The following is a 21,049-nucleotide window of genomic DNA, read 5'->3' as shown; positions in this document are numbered from 1 at the left end:
AGACACTACTGCTGATTATTATATAGTCATGCAAACGGCGGCCTGATGTCATCGACTCATTACGGACTGGCCCACGGATCAATGTGACGACTGACACACAGACAGACAGACAGACAGACAGACAGACAGACAGACAGACAGACAGACAGTTTGGTAGGATTGGCTTGCAGACTGACAGAAAACAGGCGATCATGGCAAGCTGGAACATTCTTTTAAACATTAGAAACACAGTAGCAGTCAAGCAGCCAACATTAACATACGCCTCATGGACCGGAGCAGGCTGTAAATCATAAAACACAAACTGTAATTACGCTTGTTCTGTTTGTTTACTGGCTATAAAGCCTTTCCCTTGCCTCATCAGCACCTGTTGTTTTCACACCCGCCACGAAACCGCCACCATACACACAGCCACTGGAACGCCACCAGAGAACCACTGGCATGGCTTCCTTTCACTGAAATATCAACCACCTATTCAATGACAGCAGGTTGAAGAGCTGTGTGTTTCTGACTGGGTTCTTGCATTGCTATCCTTATGAGGTCCAAATGTCCTCACAAGGATAGAAAGATGGGGAAAATCCTGCAAAGTGAAGGCATTTTGCTGGTCTTCACTTGTGCAAGAGGCTAGTTTAGGATTAGGGTTAAGGTTAGGCATGAAGTGGTGACGGTTGATTTGGTAATCTGCAATGATCCTCAATTTTTTTATTTTATTTTGGCAACATCTTTGGTAAAAAAAAAACTATCATTTGTATGGTATTTTTGCACTGCACTTTGCATACTGTGACGTCTTCTTCCTTGGATTTTTTTGTTTTGATGCAGTTTGAGTTTCTCTTTTCTCTGTCTGTTCAGCCATGGTGGCTATCACTGCTCATGCGAACTACCCAGTTCTTCTTCTGTTTATTCCAATCAAAGCAGATATCACTGGATGACAGAAAATACATTTATTCATATGAAAATGTAACAGATTAAAACCTTAATGTTAGGGGGTTAGGGAATGAATAGTCAGCGGACGGTCCTCACAAGTATAGTAAAATGTGTGTGTGTGTGTGTGTGTGTGTGTGTGTGTGTGTGTAAGAGAGAGAGTGCAGATGGAAAGAGCACAGACAGGGAGGGAGGGAGGGAGGGAGGGAGGGAGAAAGAGAGAGAGAGTTAGCATGTGTGGACTTGAAAGCGGTAAAGGCCCGGGGGACATAGAGGGAGAAAAACATTAGAGGTGATTCACAGGCATCGCATGGCACATCTATACATACCTCTTTCTCTAAGTCACTCTCAAACGCCCCTTAATCTCTCGCACACACAAACCTCTGGTCTGACTCACACCAACATTTTTACACACACACACACACACCTATTACCACAAACACCCTGCTCAATGGGGGTTTAAAGAGGCTTGTATGGATCAGTTCCTCACTAATCAGTACATGAGGGGGATTCTTCTACTGTATGTGCAGTATGGTTGTGTGAGTCCTCTTTCAGGCAGAGGGTTGGAGAACTTTGAGTGTATTAAATCTGCACAGTAGTGATTGTACAGTGCTGTTGTGTTTTAAAATCTGAGCCCTGATCTGATAGGATCTACACAGCTAGTGCCACCAGCCCCCATTAACCTGCATGAAACACTAGACCCACATGCCACACCAGAGTTTAAAAAGCCTAATTCTTAAAGGTACAACCCATGAGGCCAATTCAATTGACGACACGCAATCTTTTGATATATCTGATCTTTTGAGAGAGCGAGAGAGAGAGAGACAGAGAGAGATTTTCCATTAAAACATCTAATATGGTTTAGTGAGCAGACACACACACACACACACAGAAATGATTTTTATAACTACATTTTGGAAATGTTTTATATTATTATACATATATTATAATTATGCACTGTCATATAGTAAATGTTTTGACACCAAATAATTTTAATACAAACTGTAGTGGGTTTCTGAAATGTTACATTTTGTATACTGTTTCTGATAAACAGCCATGGTAATAAAATCATTGAGACACACTTGACTACACTGGAGTGTGCATGGTACTGCACTGCCCTCTAGTGGTGAATATATAGATACATAACTCTTTTATCTATATCAGTGCAAAGCAGTGATTTTGTCCGACTCTTCAGTCTTTGGCTTGTTGATTATTTCCATGCAAAGTTTTTGCAAAGTAATGACACTTTACCCAGGCTTAATTGTTCAGGTTTGCCAGATATGGGCATCCAGAAACAACATTAACCATGGTTATAATTATTGAAAGAACAGTGAAAAAGAACTAGAGGTACCAAAACGTTATACAAAGCAAACAACTAATACAATAACATACAATTAGCAGTACTACATACATACACTAAACTACAACTAACAGTTCTACATAGACCTATACTAAACTACAACAGACATACTAGAAAACAACTGACAGCACTAAATATATGACACAGCCATGGCAATAAGGTACTAACGTTACATATATTAAACTACAAAAATATGCTAAAATATAATTAACATACTAATGTTAACAGTCACATATACTAAACCACGACTAACAACTACACGTAGCCTACTATAACTAAAGGCTACGCTACTAATATAGCCTACTAATCTACAATTACATCTAACATATTACATTTCAACTAACAGCATTACGCGTATTAACATCTACTAAACTACAGCTAACAGTACTACCAAACTACATCTACCAGTAGTAAGTCTAACTAAACTACAGTACTAGCTATAACGTTACTACAACAAACAGTACACAACTATATGACACTGAACCACTAAATACCAAACCAAACTGTTAGGTTTACAATGAAGACTAGAATGACTTCATAATGTAGTTTCAAAACACAAACATATTTTGAGAAGAGATTAGCTAACATTTTAGTCATCTTCACTATCATAATCATCATCACCACCACCACCATCATCATCATTATCATCATCACCATCACCAACAACAACAACAACAACAACAACGTCACGTATCGAGGACGCGCTCGAGCCAACACCACGCGACAGCAACTGACAAGATGGCGATCATTTTAGAAACAGAGGAGTAACTGCGGTGAAGGATAGCTCGGTATGATATTTTCTTATAACTTGGAATTATTTATAACACATGTGTAACAATGTAGCCGACGGCTCACTTGTTCTTCTTTAAACTGATATGCATGTTGATTTATAACGCTGAGCATGACGTTGGAAACTGACCTCTGGCTAACGCTTTAACTTGTTGGGATTATCGTAGTTAGCCTGGGTAGCTCATGTTAGCTAGCAAGCTAGCTGCGAGCTAAGCTAATGTTAGCAGCAAGGACAGAAAGCGACTCGTTAATCTCTTGAACAAATATTCTATAAAATATCAGCCAACGTAGCTGACGTCTATTTATGTTTACAGCGCTTCTATTTCAAACTATTATAGACAGTTATTTTGTAAGGTTCATTTGTCAGTTTCGATGTTCTTTGTTTATGATCCCAGTATGTTGTAATCGCAACTACTTATCGCTGTATCAATTAGAAGCTAGCGATAGCTAACGCTAGCTATGGAAAGCTACGTTAAGTGATGCTGCCTTCCACTAAGCTCCTCGTGTGTCTCGTGTTGCTATTGTGTAGAACAGTTTGTTGGACAGCCGTGGCTAACTGATTGTGTAAGTGTTTTGTTGTGGCTTTTTTGGCCAGCTAGCTAAGTTGAGAGCCAGGCTATGTCGGGCTGAGCGCTGAGTGTCCAGCCACTTTCAGACCATGCAGTCACAAGGACAAACCAGGCAAGGCGCGCTAACTTGCTGGTAAAACTTTGGTGGAATAGACAACCCCGAAACAAATGTGCCAACAGTCTTGGCACTAGTGATCATATTTGATGCCGTTCATTTTTACACATGTGACTAGTGACTTATTCGTAGAGCTTCATAGTGGACGTGAAACAATTACATTATGATGTGGACTACCTCGACAGTCTTCTCGTATCGACACTGTGATGTGGACAACATTACTGACTGTGCCAGTAAAGTAACTGAGCCACGCTATTCTGTATCATTATTGCTTAAAACGATACCGCTCAAAGATACAACATGACAGGGTTGTTGTTCCACTTCTGATATGATGTGGTAACGTTAATCTTAACGAAGCATTTAGTCATACATTCGCCCGGGTCTGCCTTGGACCCTTCAAAGGAATGAGGACTTATTTATATCACAGGGCAGCAGTCTGGAATGGTAACACGGTGGTCTACTCGTAAACACTTATTGGATAAACACACCAACTCGTGCATTTTGACTGGTAAACAAACACCTACTTAGGCCAGAATACTTTGAGTCACACTTGTTTTGACAGTGATATATGACATGAAGGGGTTGTAGAGCAGAAAAATCAGCTGTTCTGACTAAACATTTATGAAGTTAGAAGCCTCAATTTTTTGTCCTTGCCTACACATTTCTCTCTTCTATCTCAGTCTCTCCATCACGTTCCCTCTCTGTTATCTGGGCTATTTCCTAGCTGTCTCTTTTCTTTCCTCGTCCTCTTCGTCATTCCCTCTGTGAAGGCAGTCCTGTACCTAGACAAAGGGTGCACCACCCTACAAGCGCAGCCCTCCTTTTGTTGGCCAAGCTTAAGTCCTCTTTTGCCCTCAGTGGGGGGGTTGATAGGGTTCAGACCCACTCAAGGATTCCCAGTTTCTCAGCTGTGGTACACCAACCCCCAGGGATATGACAAGGTGGAGGAGGTTTTAAGATGAGATTGGTTGTTGCATTTTTTCTATTTGTTTGATTTGAGTTTTATGTGATGTTTTCCCTCTCTTTGAAGCAAATAACCCAAAAGTGTAAACGTGTAAATGTAGTTCAGTACATTTTTGTGAACAGCTCTTCCCCAAAGCTATAAACTTGAAAACAAGGACTCTAAACTGGCATCTCATCAAGAGACAAAACCTGGAGCTGCTGTATTGCAGATGCTTTGAAATAATAATTTTGTATGCATTTTTACATTCATATTATCTGTACTCCACAGTAGTACCAAGGGTTTTAATTGGGAGAATATGTCCATGTCCCTGTAAAATCACCCAGGGCTTTGTCACTGTGCCTACCAAGTTCTTATTTATTATTCACTATCAATGGAGAAACTCCAAGATTTGTCTTGATTATGTTTCCAAATCTAGACCAAACAGTCCATGATAACTTCAACAACTTACTCAGCACAGTCATATTTATCAGCCAATTATTTTACTGTCTGCTAAAGCTGGCTTGTCACCTGGCAGTTTGCCTTTGTTTATCATGTTCAGCTATCGCCTCATCAATCTAATACCGCTGTTTCCAGGTCAATTTCACTGTTCTTCAAAACAGTCAGCTCCCTGTTCCTCTCTTCTTATGACTAACCAGATCTGTTCTCTCTCCTCTCTAGATAAAACCATGCCCTGGGAGGGTCCCATTTCTCAGCTCACCATGGTCGCCATGGTGATCTGAATCCAGTGTGAAACGCTGACACACGCACGCGCACACGCAGACGGTCACTTATTGACTGACACAGCCAGCCAGCCAGCTCGGCAGGCAGGCTTGTGTAATGGACAGGTGTAAGCATGTGGGGCGGCTGCGGCTGGCCCCAGACCACTCCATCCTCAACCCCCAGAAGTGGCACTGTGTGGACTGCAACACCACAGAGTCCGTATGGGCATGCCTAGGCTGCGCTCATGTGGCGTGTGGACGCTACATCGAGGAGCACGCTCTGCAGCACTTCCAGCAGCAGCGCCACCCGTTGGCCATGGAGGTTAACGAACTGTATGTTTTCTGCTACTTGTGTGACGACTACGTCCTGAATGATAATGCCACCGGAGACCTCAAGCTGCTTCGTAGTACGCTCAGCGCCATCCAGAGCCAACGCTACGAGGTCACCACCCGCAGTGGGCGCACCCTCCGCTCTGCCAGCGCCGCCCCCTACGCCCTCATGCCATCCGGTGCCCGCGAGCTGCAGCTGAGGGATGAGGACAGGATGTTCACGGCCCTCTGGCACCGCCGCAGAGCGCTTATGGGACGCATTTTCCGCTTCTGGTTTGGACTGACTGAGGGTGGAAAGAAGAGGGAGGAGGAAGAGAGAAAGCAGGAGGAAGAGGAGGAGGAGGAGCGGAAAAGGGAGGTGAGGGAGAGGAGGCGGGCTTTGAAGAGGCAGCTACAGGTAGAGCTGGAGAGTGCCCCTTCCAGGAAGAGCCGACGCTTACGTAGGAAGAGCCAGAGAGTTGCGGACGCGGCGGTCATTATTAAAACCTCTCGCAGGACACGCAACAAGACAAAAACCTCTTTGCCCTCCCCCCTCACCCGCAGGCCAAGGACTCAAAGCCCTGCCATTGCTACCCCCAAGAAATTGGAACGGCCCAAAAAGGTCCAGCCAACCCCCAAGAAGCGCACCCCTCCTTCCACCACCAAATCTAAGCCCAAAGCCTCCTCAGTGCCCGCCCGTACCGCCCACACCCCTGTCCGCCGCAAGCAAAGCACCAAACAGGGCGGCTCACCCTTTAAGCGGCGTCCCACGGTCACTCCTGGAGTGACGGGCCTGAGGAACTTGGGCAACACCTGTTATATGAACTCCATCCTGCAGGTGCTTAGCCACCTTCACGTCTTCAGGGAGTGCTTCATGCGCCTGGATCTGACCCAGGCACTGGAGCTACTGGCATCTGCCGTCCACGGCCAACTGGCAGGGAAGGCCTCGTCCCAGTCCCCCCTGGCCCAGAGGAAGGGGCTCCAGGCCAGCTCGGGCTCTGGGGCCGGGCTGAGCGGCGGGGCTTCGCGGGCCCGCAGCATGGAGCTGATACAACCTAAAGAGCCCAGCTCGAAGTACATCTCCCTCTGCCACGAGCTGCACACCTTGTTCCAGGTGATGTGGTCAGGCAAGTGGGCGCTGGTATCGCCTTTTGCCATGCTCCATTCAGTGTGGCAGCTGATCCCAGCTTTCCGGGGCTACGGTCAACAGGACGCCCAGGAGTTCCTATGTGAACTGCTGGACAAGGTGCAGCGGGAGCTGGAGAGCACCGGCAAGCATACACCCATTGCAGGCGTCCCACAGACACAAAAGCGACTCATCAAGCAGGTGCTCAATGTGGTCAACACTATCTTCCATGGCCAGCTCCTGAGCCAGGTATGACACACACAGACACACACACACACATACACCTGCAATCACCATCATTTAAAAACTGATGGATAATTTAACAACTATCATAAGCTCTGTCTGACTTGCACATGCACCCACGCATGTCTACCCACACTTAAGTTGCATGGATAGTTTGACAGTCATCATGAGCGCTGACTGAACTGCATCATTTCTTCCGTATTCTGTCTCAGTTGGCTATGTCCTAGATGGATTAATTTGGCACTTTCAATTCTGGAGCTCAACCATGCAAGATGGGGAATTTGGGAGTAGGACTGCCAGCACTGACATGAATCTTAAATGTTTTTAGTCTGTTTATGACTTTGAGCCAGACTGTTCTTTTTATTTACTAAGTTAATCCTCATAAATAGCCATGTGTGGTTTCAATAAATTGTACACTTCTATCCCGTTAAGCAATTGGTGGAAGAGAACCTATTCTAAATTGGATAAATGAGGACCGCAGGGACTGTGAGTGGGGAGAGTTAGCTTGAGGACAAGAGATTAGTGTCTACTTGTAGAGGCTGAGCACACACACTGACACCTGCTCTCGCTGAATAGAGAGGGCTATGTGTGCAAGGGTTTTGGGGTATCTCAGTCCTGTGGCTATTCACCAGGGCATTGACTCATGGGGGGGGGCATAACACGTTTTTCAAGACCGATTTGGCAACGATTTGAGATTGGGCAGAGTCTGTGGTAGTCGCACTGTATAGTCGCAGCTGTGATTGTTGTGTGCGTGTCTCGTCAAAGACTAAAATCTTAACAGGAATTTTCAATAGCCAATGAAAACTGAATTTGCGACAAGGAAGGAAGAGGGGGGAAATAATGAAGTGTAAACACAAGATGCAGTGTGCACAATGGCTGAGCCGGGAAAGAAAAAGAAAGGTGAATGTCTTCTCCCTCTTTTTTTTTCTGTGCAAATCACAGCATAAACCACAATTGCTGCAAGCCTTACAGGCTGTGTGTTTGTTTGATATCAAAATATTGTGGAAAAATACATTCTTGCATGTGCAGGTGTACCACGAAAAATCACATATTCTCAGTTTTTTATACGGTCCATGGTCTTTAGATTTGTGCTCCTCCAGTCGGTATGTGTGTGCATCATGAGACTGAAAATCTGCACATTTCAGCTGTTAAAATGCGCGCTGCTCAATCTTTTCATTGTCACTTATCATTGGAAAAATCTTTTAATGTGTCCCTGCCTTCGGATTGCCTTTGCACTCCCTGACAATGACAATGAGCACTATACTTGGTTAATCGTCAAAAGTCTGTTAGTTGAAGTTCCTATCAGACTTCAAAATAAAGTAAATTTTTAGGATATTTTGTTTTGAGATGGTACGAAGGCTGAGAGGGGAACAGAGTACAGGATGGACAGGAATAAAAAAACAAGTAAGGTAAGACTCACTCTTGGGTCAACAGGGTAGGGTTTGACCGATATAGGTTTGTGAATACCGATACTGATATATGAATATTTTTTTATTGAAACTGCTAGTAGCTGATATTTTGTGCCAGTATTCAGACCTGCTCATCTCCTTATCTCCCTCACATGCACATTCAGGTGACGTGCCTGGCCTGTGACCATCGCTCCAACACTGTGGAGCCGTTCTGGGACCTGTCCCTCGAGTTCCCTGAGCGGTATCACAGTAATAGCAGGGAGTCGGCCGCGCAGGTTTCATGCCGGCTGACGGAGATGCTGGCCAAGTTCACGGAGACCGAAGCCCTGGAAGGCAACATCTACGCCTGCGACCAGTGCAATGGTGAGTTAAATACAAACACTACACACGCATACACACTTTCTCGTTTACCAAAATTTACCTGAAAGGCTCAAAGAGGATTGACATAACATTGGACACCTGGAATTAATATGCGTCTTTAGCTGGATTACATTTACACGTGACATTAAAATGTGTCTCTGGTGTACACATTGAAATCTGATTACTCTTTCCCTTGCCAAAACAGGGATTGTCACTCACGTCATTTCTTCATGTAAAATTTGCATCCTTTAAAATTGACAGTAAACACCATGTCTCGTTCCCCATCAACAAGAATCCAGACAATCCATTTTAACTGATAGTAAGAGTCCATTGTTACTATCTGCGCTGCCTGTCTTCTGTTGGTTTATTTTTTGTTTCAGTAATGTCAACATGAGATTGAAGATGCATTGCATTTACACTTTGGTGTTAATGTGTCCAAATGCATCTCTGACCACCTCTTAGGTAAAAGCATCTTGGATGCATTTACATCTGGATTTTATACACTAGGCTGACCAGGGGAATAGCCAGTGAACAGCCAACCCCCCAGTGCTTGGTGAATCACTTGTATGCCGAATTTTCCACTCCTTTTCCACTCTAAACAGGAAAACGGCTCTTCTGATTGGTTATGCAATTGCCATAGGGCCATCGCCTCCACAGCTCTCTCCTTGCAGTGTTGTGATGCCACACGTCTACAAATCACTTTTGCAATAAATGCCCTGTAACACTTGTAGTAAAAGTGAGAGCGTGCAGATTTGCCATTTGAGATGTGCAAGACAGCATCTGAGAGGTTCATTCAGCAGATTCAACATGCTGTAAACATGGAGTTGTACTTGCACTCAAAAAATATATTCAGGAAAACAAAATTTGAGCAAATATATTACAAGTTTGCCACTTCACATATTGACATGCACATTTGTAAATCCTTTTTGTGAATTTAAATTTAGGACACAGGTGTGTCAGTATTTTCTGCTAGTGTAAAGCATAAGCAGTGTAGGATACAAGTTAGGTGTTTTGCTACAATAATACCTTCATTGAAAGGGGAGGGATCAATGCTGATTGAAGCGTGTGTTTCTAACTGCTTGTGTAACCCTTTGTCTGGAGAGTGTTTCAGGGCTGAGGCGACTCCCAGTGGTGTAAAGTGTGTTAACCCTTTCCCTCTCATGTGTGCAGCTATGCGCCGGCGGATCTCCTCCAAACCAGTCATCCTGACCGAAGCACAAAAACAGCTGATGGTCCACAAACTGCCTCAGGTCCTGCGGCTTCACCTCAAACGCTTCAGGTATGATGACGTCACACCAACGCTGATGGACCTATACAGTTTATTCAGCTGGGTCCCGTCTTGAAATCAATATTGATAGTGAGCAGTTCATGTTTTACAGTAACACAAACATTGCAATGTCAACGACAAACCAGAAATCCAGCAAGTGGTTGTGTCCTGCCATGGTGTTGTAAGAGTTGTGATCACAACATGAATTCTGTGATGATTTCATTTTGTTCATTTTAATTGAAATGTATCATTCTCTACACTAGACTACAATTATTCCCTTGTTGGTGATTTAGAATTCAGGAAGTCAGACAAAACTTTATATTACCATGCAGTTCAATGTGCTGAACATCAATTTGATTACTTGACATGTGATTTTGCATATCACTGTTATGTGAAAACCGTGTAACTCCAATTTTGGTGATTTTCATGTGTTATCTTCAATTTAAAAGTAACATGGTCCCATATGGGTTGAGAAAATTCTCTGACCCTTGGTTTATAAAACCCTTTAAAAACCCACTGAATAAACTCAGAAATACATGGTGGTCAAGCTAAAAACATGGAAAGTTTATGTTTTGACAGTGACGTTATGTTAGTATATATTGAAATCAATTGTAATGATTATCGTGATATTAATTTTGTCCATATTGCCCAGCCCTAGTAAAACATATGCACTGTTGCAATCGGTCTAATGACTCGTCCCTTGACCAGCCCTCTGCTTTGTGATTGGTCCTCAGGTGGTCTGGGCGGAACCACCGGGAGAAGATCGGCGTCCATGTCAGCTTCGACCAGCTTCTCAACATGGAGCCCTACTGCTGCCGAGACCCCTCACCCAAAGGTGTGACCTGCTCCAGTCCCAGCAGCCCCAGCTCCACGGGCTCGCCACGCCCCAAACACTTCCTCTACGAACTCTCCGCTGTGGTGATGCATCATGGGAAGGGCTTTGGCTCTGGCCACTACACTGCCTACTGCTACAACACAGAGGGGGGTGAGTACAGAGCGCAGCGAGCCTCAACCAGTATGGGGTTTTTGAAGAGCAATACCGATATTTTTAGATTTTTAGAAGATGATGATAATAACATACACGTGCATAAAAATGTAGAATCCGCTCAGGTTAAATGTCTGCAGCGACTGTTAGATCCGAGGCGACTGCATGAAAACTGAAGTGTGACCCCTCGCCTTCCTCTCCTCCAGGCTTCTGGGTTCACTGTAATGACTCTAAGCTGAATGTGTGTTCTGTGGAGGAGGTTTGCCGTGCCCAGGCCTACATCCTCTTCTACACGCAACGTGTCACTCAGGACAAAGACCGGCCGCTATAGGACCATCCACTGACCCCGCCTCCTCCGCTGCATCCTGACCACTCAGCGACAAGATATCAGCACAGCCCCACCAATCGCTCTCTCTCTCTTTCCTCTTTCTTTGGGCATTCTATATCCTGGGAGGATAGGTCTTTTGAGTATATTTTTAAAAAAATATACTTTTTAAAACATGGTTCTGCTTTGTGAACTTCTTGTATATGGTGTTTATATGTTGGTATTTTTTAAGTCAGAAAAAATCGGTGATGTTTGTGTTTTGATTGTGTACAGCTGTATTTTATAAAGACAGTATCAGCCAAGGTGTGTCTCAGTAGCAGCCAACAGACTTTGGCCAGGCGTACTACGTCCAAGTGTCCTCTACAAGTAGTACAGGTGTATTCAGGTGTCTGCCTACCTGCACTCGTTGGCTCGTCGATTGTAAATGCTGTTCTTCAATTTGAATCAACTGAAATGTTTCTCAGTCACTTTAGCTAGTCAACACAAAACTGGATGTAGATGGCACCAGGTTGTAAAATGTCATTCACTATTGCCCAGTTTAGAAATAGCCTCCCTGTTCCCTAGACACTTGTGTGTAGAAGGCTAAAGCTTGGATAGATATCAACAAGATGGCTATACTTTGCCCTGTTTGGCTTATGTTTACGTCATCATGGTCCTCGTCCTTATCCAGTCCTGCCAGAAATGCACTAATGTCTACGGAACAGGTTGTCAATGTTGTTTCTGCTCAGACCCAAAGTTGGTGCAAAAGTTAAAATCCATACATAAGCAGGAAGGCAGTGTAGTTTGTTACTCTAAAGCACTTCCGGGTCTGTCAGGAAACACATTGTGATTGGCGTACCTCAAGCCAAAGCATGGGGGAAGTGTTTGGATTCTCTCAGCTTTTCCAAAATGGTTAAAAATTTGCTGGGTGTTTTTTTTTTTCTTTGACTGGTGGAGGAAAACAAATGTTTCTATAAGTCTCCAAAGGGATGTTTTTGGCTAAATGCTGCCACCTCTCTGCTTCAGAATGTAAATTGTCTTCAGAGTCTGAAGTCCCCAACAGATACTAGTGTTCTAGAAAAGTGCCCTTTTTGTTGAAAAAGCAAATCTATTTTTATAGTTCCTTTCCTAGGGAAATAGTTCATATCGATTCAGCAAAGTGGTATCTGCACAGCTGCAATCCCACCCAGGCCAGCATTTAGAATATGAATGTATTTTTATACAATCCTTTTCAGAGGTTCTATGTTTTAGAAAAGAGGCCATTGACTGTTTTTAAGAAGTTTTATATAGCAGCTGATTCTTTCACCCTCCTGATTGTTCAACAACACCAGCAGTTTGGACAGGAATAAACAGATTATTTCACTGTTCTCCCCCAATGTGCGACTTTGTCCACCAGCGCGTCATTGTGTGTACTGTATGTGTGCATACTGTATTTGATTCTGTATCCCTCTCAAGTAAATTAGCCAGACAGATTCAACAGGATTTCTACAGTGTATACATGTGTATGTGATTATCTCCATACTGGAGAGAGATGTAATGTTCTCCACCTCAAACTTGTTCCTTCTGATTTGTCTAGCAGAGGGGAATTCAAAGCACATTTCATCTTTTGTTTTTCCTTCAATGTCAGACATTGTGACACATTGTATGTTGGCGTTTGATTACTCCTCCTTGGATGTGTGTGTGTGTAAAGTTATACTATGCAAATTGTTACCTCAATTTTTTCTAGAGAAAATTACCTCAATAAAAATGAGAATATTTTTTCATTTTTCTAAGAAAATTATGCTTGTGTCTTTGCATTTTCTCATTCCTTGTAGGAAGCTCCAGTCACTTTGAGAGCGAGTTGTGAACCAGCACAAGGAAATGTTATTAAGTCCAAACAAAAACTAGGTTTGGAGAAGGAACTATTTTGAGGTAGTCAAATGGGTACTGATAGTTATTTTTGATCACTGAAACTAGTTTGTTGTTGTTGTTGATGGCTAGCTGTTTATTGAGATACCTTGAGAGGATACATTTCTCATACTATGATCCAAGAAACATCAGAGGGAAGCCCATAATGAGAGCAAAAGTATTTTAATAATTTTTTCTTACAAAAACATTTTCAGGGAGTTCAAAATGAAGCATTTCATTGGGAACATACAGTGGCGGCAGCCATTTCAAAGATATTTTACAAATATCAAAGAAACAATGACTGGAGGGCCAGAGTGCAGAATCCCTCCTGTAGCGATAGAAGCCAAACATACAGCTGAAGATGCATGGTGTCTGTATAAAGATGACATTATTATTACAACACCCCAAGCTGAAGTGGGAGGAATTTTATGCTTTCAGAGATTTCTGACTGTTCATTGGCCTGACCACTTCTTAAACCCAGCAGTATTTGTGCTCCACTAACAGCACTGGGTACTGAAGACTCAGAGTGGTGCCATAGAAATTTGGCTGCAAAAAAATGACCAAAGGGAGATATGAAAGGATTTCCTACTTGCACCATCTGTTTGAATACTGGGGTTGCAATAAATGCAGCGGCAACTTAAATAAATGTAACTGTTTAACAGTTAACTTTTAATATTATGTAAAATGAGGTCCGCAGGAGATTGGCGGGACACACCAGTGTCAGCGCTGAATAAAAGCATACTGCAATGCTTCTTCCAGCAGAACCTTGTCTTGTTTACAATTTATTTAGCTGTGGTTGTCACCTGAAGAATAAATGATACAAAATTCAGCCCCTGCCAAGAAAGCCAGTCCCTCTTCCTTGCTAGCTGTAAGTGGTGCTTAAAATGCATTGTGGGTAGTGTACAGTGGCATTTGGCATCTCTCACTGCTGCTCTTTGACAAAGCTAACGAGACAACCAGATCCTGTTTTAGAAGCTCTTTGCTTGTTTCAGAGAGTGCAGGCCATGTTTGTGTGGGGTTTATTCTCTGGCAAAGGAGTTGGGAGGTGCTGTGTGGTGGCGGGGGTGGGGGTGGGCGGTAGTGGCGGTGGGGTCTCAGTAGTCGTCACCCCGGCTCACCACCTCCTTGCAGGTGGGCCTGAGCAGGATGGTGTGCTCGAACTGAGCGGTGTAGCAGCCCTTGGAGTCACAGAGGGGGGGGTAGGGGTCCACGATGCCCAGGTCGCACAGGTTCTTCAGGGCCATCAGGTACTTGCTCTCACCCAGGCGGTCCAGCCAGCGGCGGCAGAAAGCCAGCGTGCCAAAGTTCTCATTGATCACGTTCAGCAGGTGCTTTGCCCTGGGCAGCCTGGACAGGAGAGAAGTCAGCTTCAGTGAGTTACAGCAGAGCGCCAACCAGACCACAGTTTAAATATTCACAGTGAATGGTGAACAGTTCTGTCAGCCATCTTGGAGGTCCACTGGAGAATCAGTTGACTGCTAAAGGCACACACTCTCTTACCTGATGGGGACGTGGCCGATGTCGAAGTTCTTCATGTAGTGAGAGCACTCCATGTCATCGTGCACCACACCCTTCCCTGTGCTGCCAAACGTCTCAATGGCGTAAACCTCTCCCTCCTGCGGGGGAACAACACAGGGTCAGATGCAAGGCTCCCAACAATCAATACTCTTAAGTGAGCTCTTTAATCTATATAGTGTACAAATGAGCCAGTGTTAGTCATTAACCCACCTCCATTCTCGTTGCCTCTCCTCCTTTAACAATGGGCACAGTCTTGCCAGCGTGTATCCTGTACTGGCCGATTGAATGACCGTTCAGGTTTCGGATTGGCTTCACTGGAACAGAATGAGCAAGTTTCATAAATGAACAGGCAGTGAGACATTTCGTATTACCAGCTGTATGAATTGATATGAATGACTAAAATAACTGAGTGTACATGGCAAACACTACAAATGCAAACACACCATAAACAGCCTTAAAATATGTTTACATACTACATGCCACATATTGTCAGGTCCTTGCATCAAAAGCTCAGACAACTGATGTCAGAGTGAAAGATGTCATGCAACCCAATACATCCAAATAAACAAAGTCAGCTGTGGGGAGACTGGGGTTTTTCAACAGAGTGGCCATACTGCCAATATAGAGTGGGACTTAGATGTTAGTATTAAACAAATTCTGGTTTCTGGTATCTTCCATTTTGGTGTTTTTGGATGCCAAGTTACAGAACATTTTGGTCTTAGATCCCAGGATTCCACTTCGACAATAGATGCTCTATTCTCTATGGGAACTGTGGTTGGGATCACAGTGAAAAACTGAGCTACAGTAGAGTTTTCTTTACTTGTAAAACACAGGGTCTGTGGAAAAAGTTAGATTGCTCTTCTATAGGCACATTCCTGACATATCACAACACAAAATCTGTACGCCCACCCATCACCTATACATATCTGTAATCAAGGCTGTAGGTACAGTGTGTGTAGCTAAGAAAAGTACCTTGGTATGTTTTGCCGTCAAGCTCAACCTCATAGGACTCCATCACTTCCTGAATTGCCTCTCCAACGTCACACAGACGCACATCGATTCCAGCGTTCTGCATCAAGAGGAGAGCACGAGCTTCAGGCACTCTACAGATTAACCACATCAGAGCGACTTGGAGTGCACGTGTGTGTGTGTGAATGTGTGTGTGTATGTGTGTGTCAATGTCATACTTTGATTCCAGTATTGGTGGCGTCTCTCACAGCCTCCAGCAGCTTGTCATACTTTGGGTTAAAGGTGACAGTGAAGGCACAGTCAATGATTCGCCCTGAAAACAGACATCCACGGAGAGCAGAACATCTTTTAGGATTGACTGGCTGGTGGAGTGTGATGATGATGATGAGTTGATGTGTTCTGAGGCTTTTTGCAAACTGCCAGGACACGCCCTAATGCTTGACATGTAGGTGTGTGTCCGTGCCGTACCGTTGATGTGCGTGCCGAAGTCGATCTTGCAGACGTCGTCGTACTGCAGGACGGTGGGGTCTCCGGCGTTGGGGGTGTAGTGGGCTGCACAGTGGTTCAGAGAGCAGCCGGTGGGGAAGGCCAGGCCGGCGTTCAGTCCGTTCTCCTTGATCAGCTTCCGAGAGCAGTCCTCCAACCGCTCGCTAGGCAGGGAGAGGAGAGAAACAGAATGAAGGAAAGAAAACTGAAAATCCAACAGGAAATAGCGAGGTTAGAACACTGCAGCATTCAGGTCCATTACATTCTAGGTCAAACACACACTTCGCTTATAAAGAACCACGATGAAGAAGTGGATTACCATGATAACGGAAGCCTCACCAGATTTCGATCATGGTCATGCCGGGTTTCATGAAGCTGCGGACGTGCTGGCGGACCTGTCTGTGGGCCTCGGCCGCCTGTCTGAAGTCGCTCCACACCTCCTCGTTGGCTTTATCCAGCACTCGCTTCTCGTCGCTGCTCGTACGCCACGCCGCGCTGCGACTGGGAGGCGGACACAGGGGTTCACACAAAGTAACACACATCCCACTCTTTTCATCATGGGCAACTGGCCTCGAGGCAAGATTGCCGCTACCAAACTCCTCTCGCAACGTGACAACAACTACAATCAAGACTCATTTGCTGGCCTATCGCCTGACCGAGGCCAGTGAGTTAGCCTGGACTGAAGCACGACAATCTGGTTCAGCCGGATTCTCCAAGCAGCTGGTAAGCTATAGGTGCAAGGTTATCGCTATGTATTTTACTTGCATGCAAATCTGAATCTGTTTGAACACAGTCAACCTGTAGGTGAAATTTGTTCAAATTCAAATTCAGGGGACTGAGTGACAGCAGCACACTCAAGGCGTCTGCAAGTGTCATCAAGATAAATTTAGGACTTTAAGACTTTTTTAATGCCAATTAGAGTGAAATGTAAAACCAGTTTCCCAACTGAACTTCTCACTGGAAAAACAAAACGCGCCAGGAACCACACACAGTTCAGTGAGACACTTAGGAGAGAGAGATCTGTTGCCACATGTCATTGGCACAGGCAAGCCTGCATTAAAATCATGATGTAGCATGTGCAGGGTGTCAGCAGGTCCTGGATAAAGTCTGATGAAATTATCTTAAATTACACTAATCAAACTCAAGGGCTTAAAAGTTAAATATAGCTTTTGAAGTCTTCAATTCAGATTTAGAGGTCTTAAAACTGTTGTTATGTCTGTGTGTGGCTGGTGAAAGTCTTAGCTGCTGTAACATAATGCTGGGGAAATAGGTTGGTCACATACAGGTACAGCAGCATCAAAATGAAACACCACCAGAGCAGGTGCACTCTGTGTGTGTGTGTGTGTGTGTGTGTGTGTGTGTGTGTGTGTGTGTGTGTGAGTGAGTGTGTGTGTGTGTGTGTGTGTGTGTGTGTACACTCATGTGCACTTCTTACCCATCCTGTAAGGTGGGGTATTCACACTCCTGTCCGATGGGGAACACTCCATTTGGGTATAAATCACAGATGGGCACAGATGGGGGGTCAGTCTGGGTTTTGGCTGAGGGAAAAAAAAAAGAAAAACATCAAACAGCATTCAGGCAATCTTGTTGTGATGGTTTGGTTTGAAGTGAGGGCAATTTGCTCCTTTTAACTGGGAGATAAAAAATGGGGAGGGTAAATGTCTGCAGGGTTATACAGCAATGTGGCAGAGAGCCAGTCCTCTGCTCCCTACGGAACAAAATACACACCACGCCCTCGATAGGACGTCCATCACACGCTGCCCTGCACTCCACTCAGTCGTCACAGTCCATGCAGCTACACTGCATTAACTCCAGCCTATACTTCACCACACTGTCTTTCAGCCCAAACAAATGAGATGCAGCCAACTCACGTCCTTTCTTCTTCTTTTTCTTCTTCTTCTTTTTCCCTGCTGAGTTTTCTCCATCATCTCCGTCTGTGGAAGTAAAGACTCTGTTGTAATACGAAGCACCGGCTGCAATGCTTGCCCCTGTGCACTGACATGTGATGTGTCAATACTGTTTAAATCACAGCTTTGTTGGGATAAGGCTGATGTTGTCCTTATGCCAATTACCTTCCTCCCCGTCCTCCTCTTTCTCCTTGTCTTCTATAGCCTGCTTCTCCAGCTGTTTGGTCACTTCGGCCACTCCATTCCCCTCTGCCTCAGCGCCTGCAGCATCAAACAATGATAAACACGAAGTATATGTACACAGTCCTATATGAAATAAACTAGCTGCAGCCACAAGATGTTGTATCAGCAACTGTCACTGGTAAAAGAATGAGAGGAGGTGGTGGGTGGGGGAAAAGAGCAGTGCGGCAATGGAGCAATTTTACATTCTAGGCATTTAGCCGATGCTCTTATCCAGGACAACTTACAGTACAGTAAGGTTCAACTCAGGAGATCAGCAACATCATGAAAAAACAATGGAAATGAGTGGAAAAATTCAACATTCCTGTGAGAGAGCTGCAAAGGAAATAAATACATAAATAAACACATCTGAGTAAATGAGAATTTATTCCTAAACACTAAGGACTGACAATGAGGAATGTCAACACCAGACCTACTAGCCAAGACAAACGGGCACAGAGCCAGTGTCAATGTCACAGCCCATTTGACGTTTTCAGCTGTCAAACGTTTAACCTGCGACCTCAGGCCTGATACCTTCTGTTCTCTCTTATATAGAGAAAAGTCCAGTCAGACTCCGTTCAAAAATATAGGAGTTTACTGTTGCATTGCATACACGCCTCATAGAACATGACCATTTACATAATTTTCAGTTTCAGTTTCAAAACAGTTTAAAGCATTTCTGTAATTCTTAACGCCTACAGGAACATTGTAAGTGTAACAGGCGACCTAATTCTAAAGGTTGACATTTTATTTAAATATATGCTACTTGGTGTATCAGATATATGCCGGATTGAAAAGCGGATGCTAATGTTTTGCAATAAGTCTCGTGTCATGCTCTACCGGGCGTGTACGTTTGTCCATAAGAAAAAGCAGCATTAAAATGCGGCATTTTATTTTTACGAAGTTCGGCGTGACTTTCACTTTATACGAGAATGAAACGTATCTGGGCTACATGCAACCATGCACTCATGTGGTTAGAGTTGGTTGATTTATTACTGCAAAACATCCTTTTGGGCCTTATAGCCTTACATAAGAATTCTGGCAAAAAGCAAATTACGAAACAAGAAAACTTGGCTGGGGCTCAGCGCTGTCGGCACGAAGAGGAGTGCCAGCAGTAACAGTTGGACCAGACACCACCGCTAGTTTTGTTTCTCTGTGCTTTCCAACGGTTCCCGTCTCGATTTAGGCGGACAGTCAAAGTTTCTGTCGGGTTTGTCAAATGTCACTTGTCCTTGCTGTTGCGCTGACCAAAGCCAGGCGTGTTTCATAAGGCCTGACTGGCGCTACAGCTCCAATCCACACTGCTCTCAACCCGCATGGCTAATGAGTACCAGTGTCAAGCCGGACAGAATACACGAAAGCACTTCCGGGCAACTTTCAAAATAAAACCCAGATTGAGGCACAATCGTTTTTGATAAGGCCATATTAAGTACCACAGTGAAAATACAAATTATATTTAAGACACTGCAGTGCATGAAAATACAATTACTGTTTTTTTCCCCGCCAACTGTCCTTTCCACAGGGCTCCCATATGCATAGCCATATGGGAGGGATGGAAGTATTACTCTTACAATATTATAAGAGGAGATGGGCTGTATGTAGGCTAGGGCTGGGCAATATGGAAGGATTTTTTGCGATATCAATATATATCAAGATGTGGCTTATGTATGCAAAATCAAATCATCAAATTTATGTTATAGTAATATTACTCGATGTAAAACAAAACTAAAATCTCAATTAATATTTATTAAAATGTTTCATACCCCCATTTTTCCATTAAATTTGCTTGTCATCAATTTAGACAAGATTGTGTATATCTTCATATCATCACGATGATTCCAGTAAAAGACGATAAACAAAATTAACAAAATACACAAAGATATCAATAAAACATATACCAGATAGCCACATTGTAAGGATGTCGACCATCTTCAAGTCCATATAACTCTGATTACGTAATGATTCCACTGACTAATTTGAAGCGATTGCCAATTTTGTTCTGCACACACCAATACCAACCCCCCTTTCCTTAGGTGACACATTTGACACTTATGACATTTGACATTTATTTTGAAGGCAAATTTCCGTGATTTCCTGGTTTAGTCTGGCTAGCTGGTTAACTTGACGCAGCTATAATAAGTCAAGTTAGCTTTGCTAGCCTGTTAGCAAGAAAGAAATTGGAACTCTCTTACCTGGCGTTGCGGACTTGCTCTTCTTCTTCTTTTTCTTCTTCTTTTTCGCTGTCTCCTCGGCTGGGTCGGCCTCCTCTTTCTCCTCCGCCTCCCCGTTCAGGTTCTGGTCCAGGTCGGGCTTCTGGTCCGCTACCTGCTCCGCAACCACATCCGCCATGTTCGCAGGCGCTGCTGGAAAAGGAAGCGCAAAGGTTTGTGGGAGTGCTCAGTGTGATGCTGCGTGCACGGGAAGTTGGAAAAAATCGGAAGAGTAGAGCCAGCGATTTATCCACCAACTCTGACAGAGCTACACATGGACGATATTGCAATATAATAATTCCATGGAATTTATATGTAAATACTTCTGTGTAAATAATTGCAACTGTTGTATTTCCATACTTTGTTTAACATTTAACTGTCGTCCATTTTGGCATAATCAAAACATCAACTACATGCTTGACGCACATTTTCTCATC

At 44.0% G+C, this 21,049-nt stretch overlaps 2 protein-coding genes across 4 annotated transcripts; one reads left to right on the top strand and one right to left on the bottom strand.

Annotated features, from left to right (window-relative positions):
* Window positions 1-3,004: 3,004 nt before the first annotated feature.
* usp44 (ubiquitin specific peptidase 44) lies at window positions 3,005-13,124 on the top strand. The gene is made up of 6 exons (XM_071544772.1): window positions 3,005-3,066; window positions 5,373-7,097; window positions 8,665-8,863; window positions 10,031-10,139; window positions 10,862-11,112; window positions 11,319-13,124. Exons 2-6 carry the CDS (start codon window positions 5,532-5,534, stop codon window positions 11,441-11,443), a joined length of 2,250 nt encoding a protein of 749 aa, XP_071400873.1. The 5' UTR covers window positions 3,005-3,066; window positions 5,373-5,531; the 3' UTR covers window positions 11,444-13,124.
* A 345-nt stretch (window positions 13,125-13,469) lies between these two features.
* Window positions 13,470-20,757, bottom strand: metap2a (methionyl aminopeptidase 2a). 3 transcript variants are annotated; one of them, XM_071544767.1, is made up of 11 exons: window positions 20,595-20,757; window positions 18,349-18,489; window positions 18,148-18,210; window positions 17,712-17,814; window positions 16,616-16,777; window positions 16,259-16,440; window positions 16,009-16,103; window positions 15,794-15,890; window positions 15,032-15,135; window positions 14,804-14,919; window positions 13,470-14,650 (listed from the first exon to the last, which is right to left on the bottom strand). In XM_071544767.1, the coding sequence occupies exons 1-11, from the start codon at window positions 20,749-20,751 to the stop codon at window positions 14,398-14,400; spliced, it is 1,473 nt and encodes a 490-aa protein (XP_071400868.1). In that variant the 5' UTR covers window positions 20,752-20,757; the 3' UTR covers window positions 13,470-14,397. The 3 variants fall into 3 exon arrangements, with proteins under 3 accessions (XP_071400868.1, XP_071400869.1, XP_071400871.1); XM_071544768.1 differs by having other exon boundaries at window positions 18,349-18,444; XM_071544770.1 differs by having other exon boundaries at window positions 18,349-18,432.
* Between the last annotated feature and the right edge of the window lie 292 nt (window positions 20,758-21,049).

Source organism: Centroberyx affinis, unplaced genomic scaffold (genome assembly GCF_046629955.1).
Source record: "Centroberyx affinis isolate AG114_WGS23_722 - 3 ecotype Tasmania unplaced genomic scaffold, CSIRO-AGI_Caff_v1 ptg004652l_1, whole genome shotgun sequence".
Taxonomy (NCBI): Eukaryota; Metazoa; Chordata; class Actinopteri; order Beryciformes; family Berycidae; genus Centroberyx; species Centroberyx affinis.
Note: the sequence above shows the minus strand (reverse complement) of the source record. Positions and strands in the feature narration are given on the sequence as shown.

What these genes read in the sequence shown, in the direction of transcription:
- usp44 (XM_071544772.1), top strand. Translation starts at nt 5,532, where the DNA reads ATGGACAGGTGTAAGCATGTGGGGCGGCTGCGGCTGGCCCCAGACCAC. An exon ending in ATGGCCAGCTCCTGAGCCAG is followed by an intron (nt 7,098 to 8,664) that starts GTATGACACACA and finishes ATGCACATTCAG; the next exon opens with GTGACGTGCCTGGCCTGTGA. An exon ending in CTGCTACAACACAGAGGGGG is followed by an intron (nt 11,113 to 11,318) that starts GTGAGTACAGAG and finishes CCTCTCCTCCAG; the next exon opens with GCTTCTGGGTTCACTGTAAT.
- metap2a (XM_071544767.1), bottom strand. Translation starts at nt 20,751, where the DNA reads ATGGCGGATGTGGTTGCGGAGCAGGTAGCGGACCAGAAGCCCGACCTG. An exon ending in TGACGGCAAAACATACCAAG is followed by an intron (nt 15,136 to 15,793) that starts GTACTTTTCTTA and finishes ATTCTGTTCCAG; the next exon opens with TGAAGCCAATCCGAAACCTG. An exon ending in GAGAGGCAACGAGAATGGAG is followed by an intron (nt 14,920 to 15,031) that starts GTGGGTTAATGA and finishes GTTCCCCCGCAG; the next exon opens with GAGGGAGAGGTTTACGCCAT.